The sequence below is a fragment of the Notolepis coatsorum genome (genome assembly GCF_963971535.1).
Source record: "Notolepis coatsorum genome assembly, chromosome: 10".
Lineage (NCBI taxonomy): Eukaryota > Metazoa > Chordata > Actinopteri > Aulopiformes > Paralepididae > Notolepis > Notolepis coatsorum.
This window is the reverse complement of record NC_140174.1, coordinates 95690032-95709584: the sequence shown is the minus strand read 5'-3', so window position 1 is coordinate 95709584 and position 19553 is coordinate 95690032. Positions and strand designations below refer to the sequence as shown.

The following is a 19553-nucleotide window of genomic DNA, read 5'->3' as shown; positions in this document are numbered from 1 at the left end:
GTGATTGACAGTGTCGAAGGCCTTTTGTAGGTCCAGCATGACCATGCCGCAGTATTTGCCCGCGTCCACCTCTTGTTTGATGTGGTCGTTTAAATAGAGAAGGCATGTGTCAGTGGAGTGGGATGTTCTTAAGCCAGATTGGAATTCGTAGATTCGATTTTTTTCCGCAAGGTATTTTTCGACCTGTTCGTATACTATTTTTCCCATGACTTTCGAGATGGAGGTAAGGATAAAAACGGGGCGGTAGTTTCCTGGGTCTAATTTGCTGCCCTTTTTGTGCAGGGGTGTTACTCTGGCAATTTTGAAGTCCTTGGGGACAGATGTGTAAAAGGACTATGTGCAGGTAAATACAGACAGGTAGATAGATATATATATGTGGTGAGAATGAATATATGGTATGTACAGCATTCATAACAACGTTAGCTGACAACATTGTCCCCACGAAAAAGGTGCGGGTTTTCCCAAACCAGAAACCATGGGTGGACAACTCCATCCGAGTGGCCCTGAATGCTTGTACCGCTGCTTACAACTCGGGCAGAGCATCGAGAAGTATGGAAGAGCGGCTGGTCGCAGAGACACGAGTTGAACGAATACATCGGGAGGAGAATGAATGAATGAATGAAAACTTTATTTAACAGATTGCAGAATGGGTACCGTACAATACAGTACGGCTCAATACACACAATTGTTAAGGGGATGCAGACCAGAGAAAGACTTTTGTCTTGTTTACATCAGGTTCATTCATTCATTCATTCTCCTCCCGATGTGTTCGTTCAACTCGCGTCTCTGCGACCAGCCGCTCTATCGGAGATAGGATCACATTGTGTCATGTTTTGCTAGAGGGTGTATATGTTTATTATTCCGAATAGATCTACACGGGCTTATAGCCTATAATACGTGACATTTGAAGCAGGCACCACTGCTGTTGTAATTGTCTGGTAATAGCTGTTTCGAGTGTTTATTATTGGGTTGTTGTCGCAGACTCACTGCATGTTCAATTTGGGTTGTTGTCGCAGACTCACTGCATGTTCAATTTGCGGCTCGTATGGTACTTCCTTCCTATACCCAGTTAAATCTGTCTTCATATCTCATGCCCCAAAGGCGATAGCGGCGGGGGCGTACGCGTGTAGGTCAGTGGCCAATCAGAGCGCAAAACGGGAACCCGGAAACACAAACGCGTTGGTAAAAGCATACACGCGTCCCACCCAGTCCACCACCTCTTACAGCTTCTCCCCTATGGGAGGCGCTACAGGTCTATATGAACCAAATCCACTCAAAAACAGCTTCTTTCCTACAGCAGACCTCCCCCACAAGATCCCTGACCTGAATGCACTGGACTGAACACAGACTGGACTTGTTTGCACTGTTACATCTACCATTGTACTTTCTGCCTGTTGTTGGTCTACTTGATACGCTGGGGGAACTGAACTGTATATCACATATTCACTGTACATATTCTCACATTCATGTGTTTTCTTTTTGTGTGTGTTGTTGTAATGGTTTATGCTTCCTTTCTTTCTTTTTGCACTGGAACTGAACTACCATGCTGTACCAAAACAATCACCACCAACACTATTGCATAGTATTGGCAATAATAAATAATCTATCTATCTCTTCCTCTGAATGAATCCTTTGGCCATAGAAATATGTCCTGTGGGGCTGTGTGCTGAGCCCCCTTCTCTACTCTCTACTACTCCCTCTTCACCCACGACTGTTCTCCTGTAGATGGCACCAACACCATTATCAGGTTTGCAGATGACACAGCGGTGGTGGGCCTCATAAAAAACAACGATGAGTCTGCCTACAGGGAGGAGGGCCAGCACCTGGCTTTGTAGTGTGCCACCGACAACAACCTGGCCCTCAACACCAAGAAAACCAAGGAGTTCATCTTGGACTTCAGAAAGACTAGAGCCGGCATGCACACACCCCCATCCATATCAACGGGATGGAGGTTGAGTGTGTCTCCAGCTTAAAATTCCTGGGAGTCCACACACATGAAGGACCTCTCTTGGAACCGCAACACCTCGTCACTGGTAAAGAAAGCTCACCAGCATCTCTTCTTCCTGAGGAGACTGAGGAAAGCCAACCTGTCTCCTCAGATTCTGGTGAACTTTTACTGATGCGCCATAGAAAGCATCCTCAGTCACCAACTGACACCAACACTAATCAAAGTCTGGTACGGCAATGCACTGCCTCAGACCGTAAAGCACTGCAGAGGGTGGTGAAAACCACTGGTATCACTGGTACATCACTCCCTGCAAATTAGACTATTTAACACAAACAGTGTCTGAGGAAGGCATGCAGCATTGTCAAGGACACCTCTCATCCTAGTCACGGATTGTTTGCCCTCCTTCCCTCTGGGAGGCGCTATAGGAATCTCCGTTCCAGGTCAAGCAGACTCAGGAACAGCTTCTTTCCCTCCGCTGCCATCTCTCTAAACTCTGTACCATGATGACATAATTGTAACTGTAATTGTAAGTATTATGAATTGAAAATGGGGGACCCTGATGTAAACAAGACGAAAGTCTTTCTCTGGTCTGCATCCCTGTAACAATTGTGTGTATTGAGCTGTACTGTATTGTACCCATGTACATGTCAAAATACTTCCCAACGGTCAGTGAATACCACGATCACAACACCAGAGGGAGCTCCACAAATCATGTTAAACCCAGATTCGGCTCAAACAAGGGACTAAACATGTTTCGCAATTATGCCACATCAATGTGGAACGCCCTACCCAAAGCTGTAAAGGAATGTGAATCACTACGCACTTTCAAAAACACTCTCAAAGAACACCTACGGGAAACTGCAATTCGAAACTGGCCCCTACAAATGTCCTAACCCAGTTGTACACTAAAGACCAAGTATGGCTTTGTCAGTATTCCAATGTACAGTGTCACCCCCCCCCCTACCCAACCCCCCCCCACCTCCAATGCACAGCCCCACCCACCCAACCCCACCCCACCTACCACCTCCAGTGTACAGTTTCTATGTCAAATGTATATACACTCTTTTTCTGGACACTTTTTGTATCACAAACAGTACTGTATTTGCAAATCTGGTATGTCATAAATGTATAGATGTAGCAGTACTGTCTATCTGTATGTTGTGTGTGTCATATGATGAATTGAAAATGGGGGACCCTGATGTAAACAAGATGAAAGTCTTTCTCTGGTCTGCATCCCCTTAACAATTGTATGTATTGAGCTGTACTGTACCCATTCTGCAATCTGTTAATAAACTTTTCAATCAATCAACCCATTCTGCAATCTGTTAATAAAATGTTCAATCAATCAAAACAGCCCCACCCCCATACTGTATAAACTCTGAACCCCATTGCCTACACTCTAGGCTCATACTCATACTGGCAACATCACCTCCTGGTTTGGGAATAGCACTGCACAAGACCGAAGCAGACTACAAAGAGTGACACGTTCAGCCGAACGCACAATTGGAGGGGGGCTCCCCACCCTCCAGAACATTTACAACAAGCGGTGCAGGGGTAAGGCTAAGAGAATCATCAAGGACTCCAGCCACCCGAACAACTGCCTCTTTGAACTGCTGCGGTCAGGCAAGCGATACCGGAGTCTCAAGGCGAGCACAGAAAGACTCAGAAGAAGCTTCTATCCCCAGGCCATCAGGCTGCTCAACGAACAATAAACACAACACAACAACCATCAAATGCACACAGCACACACACCCACACGCACACACTCACTCACTTTAAACAAACAACACACTGCAGCACCCACTCTCCACACTTTAGATCACCTAAACACACTTTATATTGATTGATAAAGGATTTGCACTACAACTCGTACACCTTACTGTAAATTGTACCTAAATTGTACCTCATCCCATTTCTGCTTTGCACTATATAATATTGTATATTAGTACACTGCATAGTATATTGTATATTATATGGTAACTCAGTTACGTCTATTCTGCATCGAACATTGTACATCTATACTGATCTATATTGTGTATCTATACTGATACTGAACACTGTGACCTCATTTTTACTTCTAATTTACATGCTATACTATGTTATTTCATACTTATCTTGTCTAGCACAGTCTCTGGAGCGTAACAGTAAGAAGCATTTTGTATAAAAGTATTCTGTACTTCTGTATGACAACTATTAAAGAAACTTGAAACTACTGTATGAACTCTGTTGCCTATACTCAATGTATCTACTGCCTTCACTGTCTACAACTGCCTTACACTGTAATCATAACTACCTACCTCAAACCTACCCATATACGTAACTCTGTATGATAGCCATGTACAATAATATGGTGTATTTACTGTATGTATCCACACCTGTCTGAATATATTCCTATTTACATACATACATACCTGTATACTATATTTGTATTTATACCTTACCTACTCTTACTAGTTAAACCACTGACCTGTATCGCTGTACATAATAATACTGTAACACTGTACATTAGATTACATCTGATTACATTTACAAACATCAGAGATGACCATTTTACACAGCAGTACTCATTTATATATATATTCCAGTTTAATAGCTTGTATATTGTTATTGCACTTTATTTTTGGCTTTGCACTCTGGTTAGAATCCGACTTATTTTCGTTGTACTGTACTGTGCTGTACGACAATAAATTTGAATGAAGAAACACTGCCGAAAAACGTACGCCCGAACAGGGACTTGAACCCTGGACCCTCAGATTAAAAGTCTGATGCTCTACCGACTGAGCTATCCGGGCGCTCTAGAAGGTAAAGTGGAGCGACACATCATAATTGTGCGACTACCGGTAGCTTCAGTGACGAAATCTTGTGTTTACATGCTTGCAAAAGGCTAATCGTTGAGCTAACAACCGAGTCCTGCTAGCAGGCTAGTTGCTTCATAGTTTTTCGTTATCTGAGATACATCTTTTATTTATTTTTTACTATCGTCACATTAAAAACGTAAGGTTGACGACGATGTTTGTATTTACCCTGAATTATGCGCGCAGACTCCAAGACATGACACTAAAATGTATTAGGCCGTCTTTACTCCACAAATTCAGAACAGAACATACTATAACAAACATGGACATCTTCCAGGAAAGAATAAACCACTTACAGACTCATGTTAAAAATGTGACACGTTTATACAGTTCTCATACACACAGTTGCAAGGTAAGTAATTGGATGATTTTGTTGGTTTGCATAGAACTAATAGTGAATCCTGGGAAACATTCATTGTTACATGCTACATGGACTGGATACACAATGGACTGGATACTTATCTTTTAGGTACCAAAGGCACCGACATGGAAACCAGTTATGGAAGACCAACTTCCCGAGGTAATACGTTAAGATCACCTTAGGCCAAGCACATCCAATGTACAGTTTCTATGCCAAATGTATATACACTCCTTTTCTGGACACTTTTGTATCACAAACAGTACTGTATTTGCAAATCTGATATGTCATAAATGTATAGATGTAGCAGTACTGTCTATCTGTATGTCATGTATGTCATATATGTTATGATGAATTGAAAATGGGGGACCCTGATGTAAACAAGACGAAAGTCTTTCTCTGGTCTGCATCCCCTTAACAATTGTATGTATTGAGCTGTACTGTACTGTACCCATTCTGCAATCTGTTAATAAACTTTTCAATCAATCAATCAAACATTGATGAATTTATACATATTATAATTCAAGTTTCAAGTTTCTTTAATAGTTGTCATACAGAAGTACAGAATACTTTTATACAAAATGCTTCTTACTGTTGCGCTCCAGAGACTGTGCAAGACAAGATAAGTATGGAATAAAATAACATAGTAAAATTAGAAGTAAAAAAAATGAGGTCACAGTGTTCAGTTTAGACATATGTACAATGTTCGATGCAGAATAGACGTAGTTACCATACAATATACAATACTGTGCAGTGTACTAATATACAATACTATATAGTGCAAGGCAGAAATGGAGAAATGGGACGAGGTGCAATTTAGGTACAATTCACAGTAGGTGTACGAGTTGTAGTGCAAATCCTTTATCAATAAATATAAAGTGTAAGTGTGTTTGTGTGATCTAAAGTGTGGAGAGTGGGTGCTGCAGTGTGTTGTTTGTTTGAGTGAGTGTGTGGGTGTGTGTGCTGTGTGCATTTGATGGTTGTTGCATATAGAGCTGCCGCGATTACCGCATTACCGCGGTATCGCTGTTACATCACGGCCACCGCAGAGTAGGCTGAATACCGCGTCACCGCTGTTTTTTATAATAATAATAATAAATTACCCTCCTCTCGTTGGGCTTGCGGCTCTGCAGATATACCCTACTCCTCTATCGAGATTCCAAGCGACCCTATTGGGTACCAGAAAAGTCACGTGAAACATTGCAGACCACTGATTGGTCAGAAGAGAGACGCGTCACACGTTGTAGCGTCATGCAGTGTGTTACCACCAATCGGCAAGCGCGTATTAGGTTTTTACTTCCTGAATGTCAGCACATCACAACACGGCTAATAACGTTAGCTTTAACTCTCCGCCGGAGTGGACTATCATCGCTCCTCAGGAGTACTAAACGAGACATAATGATTTTACTGTCTGCAACGAATGTTATAATAAAAGCCCTTCGTTCTATACACTTGTCTGATTGAAAACTTTATTAACAGACCGCAGAATGGGACAACTCAGCACGCTCTGAGCAAAGAAAGGAACTGAGATATGAATAGAGTATTGCTTGCCTTGGTCCGGTAAATACGCTGATGTTATTGAACGTATAACTATATAATGTTAATGCCACAAAACGAATGCCTTTATTATAAAGTAGTAACTTTATAGTAATAATAATAAGAAAGGGTCGGGGGGGTTAGGGGTAACCACCCCTGCCCGCGACACCGAGTGAACGGCGCACGACCAGAGGGGAAACCTCGAATCCGTGTTTCACTTTCAATAACTAATGCGTGCTTGCCGAATCCCAAACAATATTCATGCTGCAAAGTAATCCTCTAAAGATAGACATTTAGACTAGAGGCAGGCTATATGCTATAAAGAGTAGACTACTACTAAAAAAAAAATGCATTCAAACTTTTTTTTTTGTGTGCGTGCGGTAATACCGCGGCGGTAGGAAATATTTAGCAAATGTGTGCGGTAAGGAAAAAATCAATACCGCGGCAGCTCTAGTTGCATAGTGATTATTGTTCGTTTAGCAGCCTGATGGCCTGGGGATAGAAGCTTCTTCTGAGTCTTTCTGTGCTCGCCTTAAGACTCCGGTATCGCTTGCCTGACCGCAGCAGTTCAAAGAGGCAGTTGTTCGGGTGGCTCGAGTCCTTAATAATTCTCTTAGCCTTCCCCTTGCACCGCTTGTTGTAAATGTTCTGGAGGGTGGGAAGCCCCCCTCCAATTGTGCGTTCGGCTGAACGTGTCACTCTTTGTAGTCTGCTACGGTCTTGTGCAGTGCTATTCCCAAACTAGGAGGTGATGTTGCCGGTCAGGATGCTCTCTATTGTACATGAGTAGAAGTTCCTAAGGATCTTCTGACTGACTTGGAACTTCCTTAGGCGCCTGAGGAAGTAGAGGCGTTGTCGTGCCTTCTTCACAACACTGTCAATGTGTGTGGTCCATGTCAAGTCCTCGGATATGTGGGCTCCGAGGTACTTGAAGCTGTTCACTCTCTCAACCGGTGCCCCGTCGATGCTGAGGGGGCTGTAGTCCTTGACCCCCGACCTCCTGAAGTCCACAATCATCTCTTTTGTTTTGCTGACGTTCAGGGAGAGGCAGTTCTCCTGACACCACTGTGACAGGTTCTCTACCTCTTCCAGGTAGGCCCTTTCGTCGTTGGCAGAGATCAGGCCCACCACTACTGTGTCATCAGCAAATTTGATGATGGTGTTGTTGTTCCGCTGTGCTACGCAGTCATGTGTGTACAGGGAGTAGAGGAGGGGGCTCAGAACACAGCCCTGGGGGGCCCCTATGTTGAGCGTGATGGATGAGGAGGTGCAGTTGCCGGCTCTTACCACCTGGGGTCTGCCCGTCAGGAAGTCCAAGACCCACTGGCAGAGGTCATAGTTCAAGCCCAGGTCCCTGAGCTTGGCTATGAGTTTGGAGGGGACTATGGTATTGAATGCTGAGCTGTAGTCGATGAACAGCATTCTCACATAGTTCCCCTGCCTCTTGTCCAGGTGTGATGCTGCTGTGTGCAGCACCTGGGCTATGGCGTCCTCCGTGGACCTGTTGGGGCGATATGCAAATTGCAGAGGGTCCAGGTTGATGGAAAGGGAGGAACAGATGTAGCCCTTCACTAGCTTCTCAAAGCACTTCATGGCTATGGAGGTGAGGGCTACAGGGCGGTAGTCGTTGAGGCAAGCGGGCGTAGATTTTTTGGGTACAGGGATGATGGTGGACTTCTTCAGACAGGTGGGGATGACAGCCTGTTCCAAGGACAGGTTGAAGATGTCAGTGAATACCGGGGCCAGTTGGTCGGCACAGACTTTTAGGACGCGGCCGGGGATGCCGTCCGGTCCTGCTGCCTTCCTGATATTCACTTTTTTAAAGATCCGTCTCACCTCATGCTCTGTTACCCTGAACACTGAGTCTCCATCAGCAGACCCCCCCCCCCCCCCCCCATTGCCGTGGTTTGTAGGCTGGTGTTGTTATTCACAGCCTCAAACCTCGCATAGAAGGAATTGAGATCATTTGCTAAGGAGATGTCACTGTTCAGTTTGAGGGGGGTGCCTTTGTAGTCTGTCATTGTTCTGAGGCCCTGCCACATGCCTCTAGAGTCAGCCTGTCTCTATTACTGCTCTCCTGACGTTGTATCTTGCCATCTTGTGTTCTTCCATGTTGCCTGTCACCAGCCCGGTGTTGTATGCTGATGTGCGCACTTTCAGAGCCTCACGGACGGATTTGTCTACCCAGGGCTTTTGATTTGGGTAGATTTTAATTTTGGTGGAGGGGATTGTTTCTTCTACCAGAGTACAGACATAGTCAATCACCGTTTCGGTGTATTCGTTAATATTGGCTGTGTTATCACGGAATACACTCCAGTCTGTGCATCCAAGTGCAGCTTGGAGTGACTCCTCTGACGTCACGGCCCAACGCTTAACCTCTCGCGAGACCACCGGCGTTCGCTTGAGACTTTGTTTGTACTTTGGCAAAAGAAATATGGCGGCGTGATCGCTTTTACCGAATGGACTAAGAGCCTGTGACTTGTACCCATTCTTAAATTGCGAGTATACATGGTCTAATATGTTCTCGCCTCTGGTGGGACAGGTCACATGCTGATAGAAATTCGGCAACACCTTTTTAAGACGCGCGCTGTTGAAATCACCCAGAACCAAAATGGCAGCGTCAACATTAGCTGTCTGGAGTTTGTTTACCTCGTCGTGAAGTTTTGAAAGTGCGACCCCAGTGTTCGCGTGTGGTGGAATGTACACTCCGATGAGGATGATGGACGTTAACTCTCTTGGGAGGAAGAAGGGTCGACATTTTATCGTGATAAACTCCAGGTCTGGGGAGCAGTGGTTAGACAGTTCCTTTGTGTTGCCTAAATCGCACCACTCCTTGTTTATCATGAAGGCAATGCCGCCTCCTTTCTTCTTTAGTGACTCTTCTGCCGTCCAGTCCTTGCGGAGAACGAAGAAGTGGTCTGCCGGTTCTATTGCGTGATTCGGGACATCTGGACTCAGCCAAGTTTCTGTGAAACAGAGGACGTTACAATCCCGAATGTCCCTCTGGAATTGGATCCGTGCTCTGATGTCATCCAGTTTATTTCCTATCGATTGCACATTGGCCAACAATATGCTGGGCAATGTGGTTCTGTGTCGTTTGGACCTCAGTCTGTTTCGGACCCCGGCTCTCTTTCCACGTCTTCACGGCGGCTTCTCCTGGTCTTGGCCATGGCCATAACAAAGGATCTCGGCGGGCCATTTCTGCTGTTCAGCGATCCGATCCAGAGAGCAATCCAATCGGTAAATTTTCCTTAATCCAATGTCAATGATTGACTGACGGTCATACACATATAATGCACCAACAGTTGGTGCAAATAAAACTCCTAATACTATAAAAATTAACAAAAGAAAGCACAGTCTCGACGGAGCGATCAGAAAGGCAGCCATCAGTGCAGCGCCAGTACCCTGCCCAATTGAATCATGTCTTGTGTTAAAATGTAAAGCGCATAGGCTCTACACAACCCTTGTTCACAAGGGACCCCATGTCAAAGTTGTAAAATGCCTGTGACCCTACTTAACCAAGGCAATGAACTGGCCTACAAAATAGGGGTTGAATCTTGTCAGTTGGCGTGATGCACATTAAAAATTGAATGCTGGGAAGACCAAATAGTTCATTGTTGATTTAGGAAGGAGGAGGTCCTCCCAGTGATAATTAAGGGGCAGCAGATTGTCCATATTTTGGTGTCTACCTGGACTGGAAATTAAACTGGAAAAAGAACACTGAGGTTGTATTCAAGAAGGCTCAGTCAAGACTATTCTTGAGGAAGCTTAGATCTTTTGATATGAAGAAGCTTCTTAAAGTAATTTTTTTTATCAGGGAATCTTCTTCTTCTTATCGAGGTTTTATGGCGGCCGGCCACCATTCGTGTGGGGCATTACCGCCATCTTCTGGAATCCTTCACCTCCTACAATGTCCATATCCCTTCCCCATCATGAAGTGCAGCTAATGCTGCTCCTCCCTGACTGAGCCCCCCTCTGTGAGACACTCCTTGCCTCCTACGAGCTGACTCTGGACTTCTTGGTCATTCACAACCCCCTTCTCTAATTCCCTAACCACTTCCCCCCATGTCAGACCATCCATGCCCAAATGTTGAACTGCCACTCTAACAATCACCTTAATCCTCTCCGTTCTGCCCTTAACCAAAGCCGTAGCATTAACAACTCCTGCCACAAAGGCCACAATATTCAATTTCTCCTCCCACACCCTCTTTTTAACCTCCTGTACTACCCTTTCTGCCAAATGCCCTTCCCTAACCCCCTGTTCCTTATCTTGATTCCCCTGTCCTACCACCCTAGCTGCCTCTGCATACAATATCTTACCTTCCCTTCTCACTCTCTGAACCACTACCTCCCTTTTCATCACCTCACAACCCCTATACGCTACACTATGCTCCCCACCACAACTACAACACCTCGGCCCCACTCCCTCTCCACATTTCCCATATTCATGTTCCCTGCTACATCTTGCACACCTCAGCTTCTTCCTACACGTAATGGCTATATGCCCAAACTCTTGGCACCTGTAGCATCTCAGCGGGTTTTGAACAAACTCCCTAACCCTAACCACCATATACCCTACAAACACCTCACTAGGAACAACCTCACCTTCAAACTGAATCACTACTGTCTCCGTCTCTATCTTATCTGCCCCTCTCTTCATCCTTTCTGCACCTTTAACTATCCCATTACGTGTGTCACTCTTTAGATCTCCCACCAGCTGCTCCATGCTAACTTCGATCGGTATCCTAGATATCACCCCCTTACACCCCCCTCCCCCTTCTCCCCTACTCTCACTACTTTACATATACTAACTTTACCAATGCTCCTCATTCTTCTAGCTTTCTCCACCTGCTCTACACTTACACACCCCACAATCAAATTCCCATCCCCCAACACTTTCGCATACCTTACCTCACCTAATTGCTCGTCTATGAGGTCGGTTAACTCCTTCATCCTTATTTTTCTAACTCCCCCCTCTCCCTCAAATCTAACCACTACATTAATCACTCCTGTAATATAATTTCCTCTACCCTCACCATCTGACCCACTTGAGCTATCTCCCCTACCCTTCTTCCTCTTAAGCCCCTTCCCCCACTTTCCCTGCTCCTCTTCTCCACCTTACTCCACCCTTCTCCCCCGCTCTCACCCCCCACACCATACTCCATACTGTCACTATCCGACTCCTTTCCCCTGTCATGGACGTTCCCCTCCCTGCCGTCACAACCCTCGCTCCCACTACCCGCCTTAGCTCCCGACGTCGATATCAGTTCACCATGGGTCAGCAAGGCGGTCACATCCATCGTCTCGTCTCCGCTATAGCCGTCAAACTTGACCATGCATTTCTCACTTCGGATCCATGAAACAAACCCCGGATACTTCTTTCCGTCCTCCCGAAAACACAGCACGACAGCGGGATCCCACCCTCCACTCTGGTGCCGCCTCCATATCTCTGTACAAGTTTACCTACTTTCTGTCTGTCACAACAACAACGCAAGTAGTCACCCATCCAGAGCGTCCGAAAAAGCTTGTTCGTAATTCCTATCTTTATCAGGGAATCGTAGCTTGTGTCCTCTTTTATAATGTACTCTGCTGGGAGGGGCAGCATGCCTCAGTGTTCTATTGAGCGACTAGTGATGCCTTAGTCTTCTTCTTCTTCTTTTGAATTTTATTTAGCGGTTGGCACATCCTTCTGGGTGCATTACCGCCACCTCCTCTAGCTTGACACGGTCTTAACGTTCCAATACCGCCATCTTCTGGACCCCTTTACCTCCCACAATGTCCATTCTGCGTTCACCATCCTGGAGTGCAGCTAACGCTGCTTCCTCCTGACTGAATCCCCCTCCACGAGACATGCTTCGCCTCCTGTGGCCTGACTCTGGACTACTCGATCACTCGCACCCCCCTTCTCTAACTCTCCTACTTGATCACCCACACCCACCTTCTTTAACTCCCTTATGCACCGATGTGAAAATTGTGGCCGATACCGATAACCGATATTAATATTGCTGTTCTGGCCGATACCGATATTTACCGATGTCGATATCTCTGTATAGAAAACACTTTTTTATGATAATCAAATAAAGAGCTATTTTCCAAAACGCATAATTTTTTTACTTTTGTAACTTATTTTCAGAAATGACTGATATTTTGAAACTATTTAAGGCCAAAACATGTAAAAAAAAAAAAAAAGATTTAAAAAAAAAAAAAAAAAAAAATGTAATATCGGATATCGGCCCCATCTTGATATCGGACCGATACCGATGTGTAAAAAAACGGCCATATCGGCCGATATTATATCGGCGGCCGATATATCGTGCATCACTACTTATAACTTCCTCCACTGTCAACCCCTTCATACCCAAGTGTATCACTGCTGCTTGAACTATCAACTTGGTTCTATCTGTCCTACTGCTAACCATCGCTGTTGTATTCACTACTCCTGCCACAAAGGCCACTATATCCAACTTGTCCCCCCACACCCTCTCTTTCTCCTCCTGAACTTCCTCTACTGGCAGATGCCCTTTTCTAAAACCCTGTTCCCTATCTTGCTTTCCCTGATCCTCCTGCACTATCCTTACTGCCAACTGCCCTTCTCTAAACCCCTGTCCCTTGTCTTGCTTTCCCTGTCCTACCTTCCTAGCTGCCTCTGCATATGAAATCCTACCTTCCCTTCTCACCTGCTGGACCACTACTCGTTTCATCGCCTCACAACCCCAATACGCTACACTATGCTTCCCACTACAACTACAACACCTCGGCTCCACTCCCTGTTCACACTCCCCATACTTATGCTCCCCACTACATCTACCACATCTCTGCCCCTTCCTACATAACTTAGCTATATGTCCAAACTCCTGGCACCTGTAACACCTCAACGGTTTCGGCACAAACTCCCTAACCCTATATGCCAAATACCCTAAAAATACCTCTTTCGGACTAACCTCACCCTCAAACTGAATGACTATCGTCCCTGTCTCCTCCTTATCTGCCCCTCTCTTCATCCTTTCTACACTCTTAACTTTCCCATTACATTTGTTACTCCTCAACTCTCCTAACAACTGCTCTTCACTAACCTTAATTGGAATTCCACTAATTACCCCCTTGCAACCACCATCCCTTTTCTCCCCTACTATCACTACTCTACAGACATTCACTTTGCCAATGCTCTTCATTTCCCTTGCCTTCTCTACCTGCACTACACTTACACATCCTATAAACAAGTTCCCATCCCCCAACATCCTTGCGTACCTTACCTCTCCTAACTGCGCTTTAATGATTCTTGACAGCTGTCTCGGCTCTATTTCCATAACACCGTCTTCTCTCTCAAATCGCACCACTACATTCAACCCTTCTACAAAATCCTTCCCTCTGCCCTCATCCTCTGACCCACTCAAGCTATCTCCCCTCTCTTTCTTCCTCTTACTCCCCTTCCCCTCACTTACCCTACTCTTCTTCTCCACCTTCGTCCACCATTCTCCCCCGCTCTCCTCTCCCTCACTACACTCCATACTGTCACTATCCGTCTCCTTTTCCTTGGCTGAAGTCTCCGTCACCTCACTTCCCTCTCCACATGTCGCACCCCGAGGGGACACTGGGCTCGCACCCGGCGACTCGCGTCCCTCCTGACGCAAGCCCTCATTCCATTCGCTCCCATCTCGATTTACCCAAAACCCTGGACAGTCTTCCACTGGCCGGGGCCAATCACGAGGAGGCCACTCTCCCAGCCGATAACATGCATCGTTCGCCTTCCACCACCGCTCACTCCCCTTCATGTCCGATCGCCACCAAAACTAGTTCAAAATCGCCGCGGACCGTCGTCACAACCAAACTGTCTGCACTCTGATGCCTTAGTGTTCTACTGAGCGACTAGTGATGCCTCAGTGTTTTACTGAGCGACTAGTGATGCCTCAGTGTTCTACTGAGCGACTAGTGATGTCTTAGTGTTCTGAGCGACTAGTGATGCCTTGCAGTGTTCTACTGAGCGACTAGTGATGCCTTAGTGTTCTACTGAGCGACTAGTGATGCCTCAGTGTTCTACTGAGCGACTAGTGATGCCTCAGTGTTCTACTGAGCGACTAGTGATGCCTTAGTGTTCTACTGAGCGACTAGTGATGCCTCAGTGTTCTACTGAGCGACTAGTGATGCCTTAGTGTTCTACTGAGCGACTAGTGATGCCTCAGTGTTCTACTGAGCGACTAGTGATGCCTCAGTGTTCTACTGAGCGACTAGTGATGCCTCAGTGTTCTAATGAACGCCTCAGAAGGTATTTTCTTCCAGCAGCGGTCAGATTCTTTAACAAACACTTTCAGATGTGGTCTAGAATAGATCCATAGCACCTTTTTAGCTATAACCTGTAAATCGTGTTGAATAAACGCGTCACTAAATTTTTATGTAGCTGTTAATCACGTCTCAAATGGCTTCTTACAGTGTTATTTATTTGTTGTGTACTGTGATTGCAATGTCTATATTGTTTTATCGATTGTTGTCTGTATGAGTTGTTTTTGGTGGCAAATGAGTCCCCACTGGGATTAATGAAGATCTAATCTAATCTCATTTTCAATTTAGTGCATTTCACAGTCTTAGTAGCATGGGGGGGGGGGGGGGGGGGTGGGTACCGTACAGGTATGGGCATGGTAATAGTAAAAATAAATAAATATAGGCAATGGCAATACAAGTATAGTAAAAAATAAACAGTGTAAACAATATAATTAACTCTGAATATGAGAATGTATATCCATTATATTATATGGTACAATAAATATGGGCAATAAAACACTTAGAATCTGAATATATACCATGAGTAAGTAAAATAAACAGCATACACACAGGTACATTATACTCAAGGTACCCTAACTGGCATGATAATGATATACGTCATAAGTTATATGTTGGTTGTAGTGGTTATACGTGCAGGTTAGGTGGTAAGAGTCAGACACACACTGCCCTCTATGGTGACCTAAGAAATGCTCTTTTATCCTTTTCAATTGAAGACAACTCGGGTCCCTGCTGACTTGGTGGACAAGCTGGAGAGACTAGCCCTGGTGGATTTCCGCAACAAAGAGGGACTGGCCTGTTTGGAAAAGGCCATAAGATTTGCAGACCAGCTTCATGTTGTTGACACAAATGGGGTTGAACCAATGGATTCGGTTCTGGAGGACAGGTACCATACAGATCCATGCCATGTCTGAAAAGCCTCTCCGTACAGTCTTTCCAGTATTCATAACCTTTTGATGGTTGAATACGCATTTCTTTGGCACCCAGTAATCTTTAAAATGCCTGATATCTACCGTCTTCTGTTATTATAATTTTTTTAATATATGGTTGTATGGTTATTTTCAGTGGATTTATACTTCCAAAAATTACAATAATAGGCGTGACTTCACCGACTTCACTCTACAACCAAAACGATCATGGAAGCGACCAATTTGCACCCCCATGCCGACAAACAACCCTACGCCTTTGTCTTTTTACGTAGATTATGTAGTTTACTTTTGTCTGTTCATCATAAATGCTACTGTTGACTAATAATATGCAATATGATTTTTATTTCCATGAAAGGGGCAGTACAAAAACTTAATTTCCCTACTGCACAGTAGGAGCAGATTTTTCACCTAATGGCTGCAAGCATGAAAGTGTGTTGGTAGTAGGGTTAGTAGCTTCTGTCTGTGTAGGTACTGAGGGATTTCAGACACGACACGACACCAGTGAATTTTGTGTGTGTAAGTAAAATAAAATGTTGCATTCCTTTGGTTTTGTTGGTTTGCTATTCTCAGGACTATTCATTCACTTTATTCCTGTACATAAACTAGTGACTTCCTCAACTAAGCTGTCTCGTGGATGTGGAAAGAATTTAAAAATATGTCCCTCGAGTGGATGTACAGTACAGTTCCATCAGCTAAATTTGACTAAAGTCTTGAAACACACTCAATTACTTAGCTACTTTCAAACAAAAATAATAGATTGTGTGCATGTTCCCAAATTGTCCCACACAAAAATGATCTGATTAGGTACATGTTTTTGTGAGGTCTTTCAAATGTTTCCATGGGCCATTATCAGCGCAAGACTTTTTACTTCTACAAAGCTTGTCATTTATGGAAGTTAAAGGGGCAGTTCACCCAAAGTCCGATATAACATATTTTTTCCCTCTTTCTCAGAGTACCATTGACAGCAGGACTTGAATTCTTGAATATTTTTCAAATCAGTCAATGACAAGTATTTATTTGAATTATTTGGGCTGACTAGTGCCATTCTAGGTCTGTGGATTATTTTTGAGTAACTGTGTCATGATTTCTGGTAAGAGACATTAAAAAAATCTGTTTTTTTTTTACGCTTTGAGCATCATAAATCCAATGCTATTCAACTCCATTGTACTGATGACAGACATCTCTGCGGCAGATATCTCCAAAACTCTGCAAATCACACCAAAATTATCTGGATGGGTAGATACTAAATAGATAGCAAACTTTTCTTTTTTGGGGGGATATGGGGTGAACTGCCCCTTTAATGTCTCAAAATAAATATCAAAAAGTTGCATGACACAATTAAACAAAGAAATCAACACCACCCAACTATAGTAACTAGCTGTAATCGGTTTCCCTGGCTTGTATGTCGACCAGGAACTTTCTGCCCCTAGCAAGTAAATGAGTTACTTTCCACCTGTGCTTAACTCCAAAGGCTAGATTTGTATATTATCCTATTTTTTATTTGGTGTGTTATTAGTCAGGTTGTGGAAGTGCTGTTTTTGTGCATCACGCACTTTGATTATATGCACTTTTACTGTAAATTGTGCCTCTATGCATCACATCATGCACTTGACTTTACTATGATATGCACTTTAGGGGATGTTGATCTCAACCTTAGCATTTGTCCTTTTATACTGTCTGTGTTTTTTTTCTTTTCTGTACTGTTTCTACTCTGCTCCTGTATTGGATTAGTTGTAGACACACAGTGTTGCTCTGTACCTGTATTCCAATGTGGATTCATCCATACATGGCAAATTAAATCTCTCACTCTGACTCTGACTTACAGGGCTCTGTACCTAAGGGGCGACACTGTGGCAGAAGGGAACTGTGCAGAAGAACTGCTCCAGCTCTCCAGAAATACAGTTGAGGAGTACTTCGTGGCACCGCCAGGTGAATAAGCAACCGATCCTTTAAAAAGCAGGAATGTTTTTTGGTTGTTATACAACAGCCTTACTGTTCTAGCCACGTTTCACAACCAAAGAGACTGATGTACGGTATATATTTTGAAGTGAAGCGTATGAAAAAGGGCTGTACAACACATCCCCTCCCATACTGTATAATATGACTGTAATTGTGATATAATCTTTCTTTTTTTCTTTTGTTTTCTCTCCTTTTTTGTCACTTCAGGAAACATTCCACTTCCAAAGAGGGAGGAGAGGGCGGCCATGCTGAAACACTCAGAATTCTGACCTCCTGTGCAGAATGATAACATTTGTTCTTGACTTTTATTTGTAAAAGATGTTTATTTATTAAACAGGATTAATTCGGGGAGTTGATATCAATGTCAAATCCCCCTGCTTGTATACAGCCATTAGAAAATCACCGCTAGATAAGCCCTGTTTGGAATGTTAAATAAATGCTTTGTTTTGTGAGATACTGTGTAATTTATTTACTTTGCAAACTTTTTAGGGTCAAAGCCTGCCGTCTTGACCAACTTTACCCTTCACAAATATGCCACCACATCACCTTCATGAATAGCCAATTGCAATGTTGGCTATTCATTATACAGGATTTATTTAGCCCTGTATACATTTATTTAATGAGTACTAGATGGCACAACTTTACAGCGATAGTCCCGGCAAGGAAACCAAGTAGGCCACATTTCTCACCTGCTTTTTGTAAAAATAAACTCTCTTTTATTTTTTACGAGTAGGGTATGCTTATAATAAAGGAGCTCCTCTTGACATTTGATAGTTAAGTTAAAGGAACACTCCAACATTTTGGGAAATTAGCTTATTTGCCATCTACCCTGGAGCTAGACAAGAAGATACATACCTTTTTCTTCTCTGTGCATGCAGTAGGAGTAGGAAGACGCGCACCGTTAGCCTAGCTTAGTGTCAGTCACTGGAAGTAGGTTCCTCCATTAGCCTAGTTCCCAACGTCTTCCTACTCCTACTGCATGCACAGAGAAGAAAACGGTATGTATCTTCTTGTCTAACTCCAGGGTAGATGGCAAATAAGCTAATTTCCCAAAATGTTGGAGTGTTCCTTTAAAGCTACAATATGTCCCGATTTCTATTGCAGATTATTTGGGTTGAATTTAGCTCCAAAACATGTTAACATGGACACACTTCTGTACAATACATTTCAAAACGATTCTTAAAATAAGAGTATGCAACCAGTATCTTAAAGCTACAGTGTGTAAGCTTTTTGATCACAGATTATTTTGTTTGAGATTTGCTACAAAGGTTTACTGTGAAGGAGGTTCATTGACCAGTGTAGCAGCAGTACAGATGTTCCACTCTAAGGTTTCAGATAGGCTCCCCCTTCTAACCAATCAAAGAAACTCAAAGGGAATAAACACTAGACCTACCACTATATTTTGTGCAGTGAGGTCACTGATATTTGGCCACGCCAAGTTTCCTCGCATGCTGGTGTGAAAGTGTGTTGTACTCATAGCGATGCATAGAGTGCACTTCTGAGAAATCCCATTCCTCATAGCCTGATGCGAGACAGATGATCTTCTGCAACATGTGTTGGCGTGATTGACTAGAGGCTCTGATTGATTCTCTAATGAGGTTACAGAAGCCAATCACTCTTTCCACTAAGTGCTCCAACCACCATTGAATCTCAAAAGATGAGATAGAAGCAGTGTTGTCTTCTGGGTAGAAAAT

At 43.9% G+C, this 19553-nt stretch overlaps 1 protein-coding gene across 1 annotated transcript; it reads left to right on the top strand.

The window, feature by feature from the left end:
- Nucleotides 1-4813: 4813 nt before the first annotated feature.
- On the top strand, nucleotides 4814-18292 carry gatc (glutamyl-tRNA amidotransferase subunit C). Its single transcript, XM_084322888.1, has 5 exons — nucleotides 4814-5155; nucleotides 5273-5323; nucleotides 15688-15857; nucleotides 17726-17829; nucleotides 18067-18292. Exons 1-5 carry the CDS (start codon nucleotides 4958-4960, stop codon nucleotides 18126-18128), a joined length of 585 nt encoding a protein of 194 aa, XP_084179014.1. The 5' UTR covers nucleotides 4814-4957; the 3' UTR covers nucleotides 18129-18292.
- Nucleotides 18293-19553: the final 1261 nt, after the last annotated feature.

Excerpts from the sequence above, each read along its gene's own strand:
- gatc (XM_084322888.1), top strand. The coding sequence starts at position 4,958 with ATGTTTGTATTTACCCTGAATTATGCGCGCAGACTCCAAGACATGACA. Across the intron at positions 5,156-5,272 it reads CTCATACACACAGTTGCAAG|GTACCAAAGGCACCGACATG; the intron begins GTAAGTAATTGG and ends CTTATCTTTTAG. Across the intron at positions 15,858-17,725 it reads GATTCGGTTCTGGAGGACAG|GGCTCTGTACCTAAGGGGCG; the intron begins GTACCATACAGA and ends TCTGACTTACAG.